Raw genomic sequence first — 3,662 nt, 5'->3', positions numbered from 1 at the left:
ACTACTAAATCAGCGGTGAGGTGAAAACCACTAAAGCAGTGCCCTGGGTTATTTCTTTCTGGAAGCCAAACCGAACCCAAACCGGCGGCTCGGCGGGTCCAAGCCAGTTTTTCAGTTTTCTTTTTCTCCAAGCCAAACTCACGTGACTGAGACACCCTTCAATTCAGAGTTTGAGACACAAAACCCTTTTAAATAGCCACCCCCTTAACCCCTGTTTTTCTCACCAAACCACTCTCTAATCTCATTTCTCAATCACAACTTTTTCTAAACCCATTTTCTCAACTCTCCACTCCTCATGGGTACTTTTACTTTCATTCAATCACTCTTTCATTCTCTGTTCCAAATCAAATCCATGGTTTCTAATATATTTTGCATTTCTTGTTGATTTATTTGTGCAGCATCTAAGAAGATTAAGATTGGAATCAACGGTAATTGGTTTTTCCTTTTTGTTTTTAGTAAATGCTCATCAATTTGTAAAACCAGTCAATTTAATTATCTTGAATTTGTGTGTGTAGGATTTGGAAGGATTGGGCGTTTGGTTGCGAGAGTTGCTCTTCAGAGGGACGATGTTGAGCTGGTTGCAGTAAACGATCCTTTCATTTCCACTGATTACATGGTAACAATAAATAAATAATAATTTGATTATATGGTTCTATTAGATTTGATTTGATTTTTCTGAGAATGTGATTGTGGTGGCAGACATACATGTTCAAGTATGACACAGTTCATGGCCAGTGGAAGCATTTTGATATCAAGGTCAAGGACTCTAACACCCTTCTCTTTGGTCAAAACCCAGTTACCGTTTTCGGATTCAGGTATTTATAAAGAAAATGTTTTTTGTTTTTAGATATCTGATTATTACTTTTTTTGTTTATTAAATAACCATGTTCTATCCGACTATGCGAATGTATCATCTAAATGAATTTGATTCAATAACTCGTGAAATGTTTCGTGTTTTTGTTACATCAAAATTAAACTCAACATTTCAATTTCGTTGTATGAAGTTAGGCCAATGCTATAATAATTTTTGAAACTAAGATGGTATAAATCGATTTACCAACATTTATTTTGTTATGTTAGGAACCCTGAGGAGATTCCATGGGGTGAAGCTGGTGCTGACTATGTTATTGAGTCAACCGGTGTGTTCACTGATAAGGACAAAGCCGCGGCACACTTGAAGGTTTGTGTCCATTCTCATTCTCAATGTTTCTTATTCGATCTTGATGTTACTATGGAACAAAGACACTTTTCCTGACATGCCACGTATCTATTTGTGTCGAACCGTATCTTAATCAAAATAAAAAAAAAATTTGGACACGTTTGAACATATCTAACTACCTTTAAAAAAAAAATTTGGATACGTTTGAATAAAAAAAAAATTTGGATACGTTTGAACATATCTAACTACCTTTATGTGCGAGCGTGTCCACTTTATCTTAACATATATTTTTTAAATGAGTTTAGAAATAGCATATATTATTAATTATTAAAATAAAAATTATTTTAAATACTTGATATAATTAAAATAAGACAATAAAAATAATTAAAAAAATTAACTTATACTTTAATACTAATAAAATATCAAAATATCGTTACGATTTATCTAAAAAATACTATAACAATTTTCTCAAATAAATAAAATGGCCCTCATATTTTTCTGATTACACATTTTCAGGAACCCAGACGCAATTGCATTTTTTTGACGAATCTATAGAAACCGCTACTGCCAGCAACGGATTAGGGTATAATGTAAACCACTACTGGCAGCCGCGGTTTACAAGCAAGGGTATTTCAACAGAAACCGCTATAGGCAGTAGCGGTTTCTGTGCAGCAGCGTTTGACTATAAACCGCTACAGGCAGTAGCGGTTTATGCATTGGAAGCAAGCAACGTAAACCGCTAGAGGCAGTAGTGGTTTACTTGGAGGGGACGTCGAGGCTAGTTGCCTATAAATACCCCTTCAATGCATTATTGAGTTGAGAAGAGTCTCATATCTCACAAATGGATGGGGAGGAGTGTTTTGTTGCTTTGGTGCATTGTTCTGGGAAAATAAAAATAAAAAAAAGCAAAAGGCACGGGGTTAATTTCACAGATAGGGAACCCCTTAGTGTTTTTATTCGGTTGTCAAGTACGTTGGCAGAAATAAAATAGAGCATATTACAAAAGTTTGGTGTGTGCGGGACCAAGTGGATTAAGAAATTGTTCTACAAGATTCCCATTGCCATTGTGGCTGCTGGGGTGAAGTATGAGACGTTTGTCATAGGGTCCGATGAAGACTTGTAGGTCTTGTTTCACCGTCGGCGGAGTTTTCCGGAGGTCAGAATACCGGAGTTGTTTGCGAAGTTGGAGGATGGCGTCGACAGCTCTAGGGCATCTGTGCCAAATCCCCAGTCGACGATGATGGGTGGTGCCTCAACATCAATGCCAGCGGTAGCACTTTCCGCTCCGATCCAGGATCCTCCATGTGTTGCGATTGGTACTGCTGTTGTGCCTGTTGGTGTCCCAGATTTTGACTATGAGGTTGGACCAGATCGTGTTGAAAATGCCATGTGAGATGATGATTCAGCGGATGAGCCGGTCGACATTGTTGGGTATAAGAATTGTCCTGTGTAATATCATGTTCGTGCATCAAAGTGATGTAATGAATTTGATGTTGCTTTTGAAAATACTTAACTAAATAGTAATCATTCTTGATTATTGTAATGTGTATAGGGTGGTGCAAAGAAGGTTGTGATCTCAGCCCCAAGTAAAGACGCACCAATGTTTGTTGTTGGTGTTAACGAGCATGAATACAAACCTGAACTTAACATTGTTTCCAACGCCAGCTGCACTACCAATTGTCTTGCTCCCCTCGCCAAGGTTTTTTATCTTTTAATGAATTTGATGGATCTTAAATCTTAATTTCAAATATTCTTGTGCTTATGCTTTTGTGTAATTATCTTAATTTCAATCTTGTACAGGTTATCAATGACCGATTTGGAATTGTTGAGGGTCTTATGACCACTGTCCACGCCATTACAGGTTATCAATTTACATATATTGTAGAGTATTAGAGTAAGAATCCAAATTAGTTCCTAACAATTTGTACTTTGGACAAAACAAATTGACAAATTTGTTTATGATCTTTTACAATAGAAGGACAAATTAGTCGGTGTCATCTTTTAAAAAATAGTATGATTGAGGGACTAAATTATCTAAATTTTTAGAAGATTATAAATTATTCAAAATTGTTAGGAAATTGGATTTTTCACTTATATATTTTTCAATTTGAATTTAAAATTAAGATTATTGTATTAATTATCCTTTTTTTTATGATTAATCAGCTACTCAGAAGACCGTTGATGGTCCATCAAACAAGGATTGGAGGGGTGGAAGAGCTGCTTCCTTCAACATAATTCCCAGCAGCACTGGTGCTGCCAAGGTACAAATTTGTTAATCGATACACATTCTTATTGGAAGCTGAAAATATATATTTTTGTAATTATTTAGGTTTTCAATTTTGTGTTTGTTTTGGTGTCATTAAGTTGATAAAAAATAATTTTTTTTTTAACGTGTTTGACAAATTTTTAATAAAAATAAAAACACTAAAAAAGATATTTTTTTTGAAAAATTATAATTTACATTTTTTTTAAAAATTTTTTTTTTTAAAAATAAATTTTTCAC

The 3,662-nt window shown here is 34.9% G+C and overlaps 1 protein-coding gene across 2 annotated transcripts in view; it reads left to right on the top strand.

Annotated features, from left to right (window-relative positions):
• LOC107623188 (glyceraldehyde-3-phosphate dehydrogenase GAPC2, cytosolic) overlaps positions 149–3,662 on the top strand; it is a 4,733-nt gene continuing 1,219 nt past the window's right edge. For both annotated transcript variants that reach the window (XM_021113116.1, XM_016325359.2), the window contains exons 1-8: positions 149–299; positions 399–428; positions 516–616; positions 700–815; positions 1,081–1,180; positions 2,712–2,858; positions 2,960–3,020; positions 3,323–3,420. In XM_021113116.1, the coding sequence (XP_020968775.1) occupies positions 296–299; positions 399–428; positions 516–616; positions 700–815; positions 1,081–1,180; positions 2,712–2,858; positions 2,960–3,020; positions 3,323–3,420 (657 nt within the window). In that variant the 5' untranslated portion in view covers positions 149–295. The remainder of the gene's footprint in view (positions 300–398; positions 429–515; positions 617–699; positions 816–1,080; positions 1,181–2,711; positions 2,859–2,959; positions 3,021–3,322; positions 3,421–3,662) is intronic.

This window comes from Arachis ipaensis, chromosome B10, assembly GCF_000816755.2.
Source record: "Arachis ipaensis cultivar K30076 chromosome B10, Araip1.1, whole genome shotgun sequence".
Taxonomy (NCBI): Eukaryota; Viridiplantae; Streptophyta; class Magnoliopsida; order Fabales; family Fabaceae; genus Arachis; species Arachis ipaensis.
The sequence above is the reverse complement of the archived record's forward strand: the minus strand, read 5'-3'. Positions and strand labels throughout refer to the sequence as shown.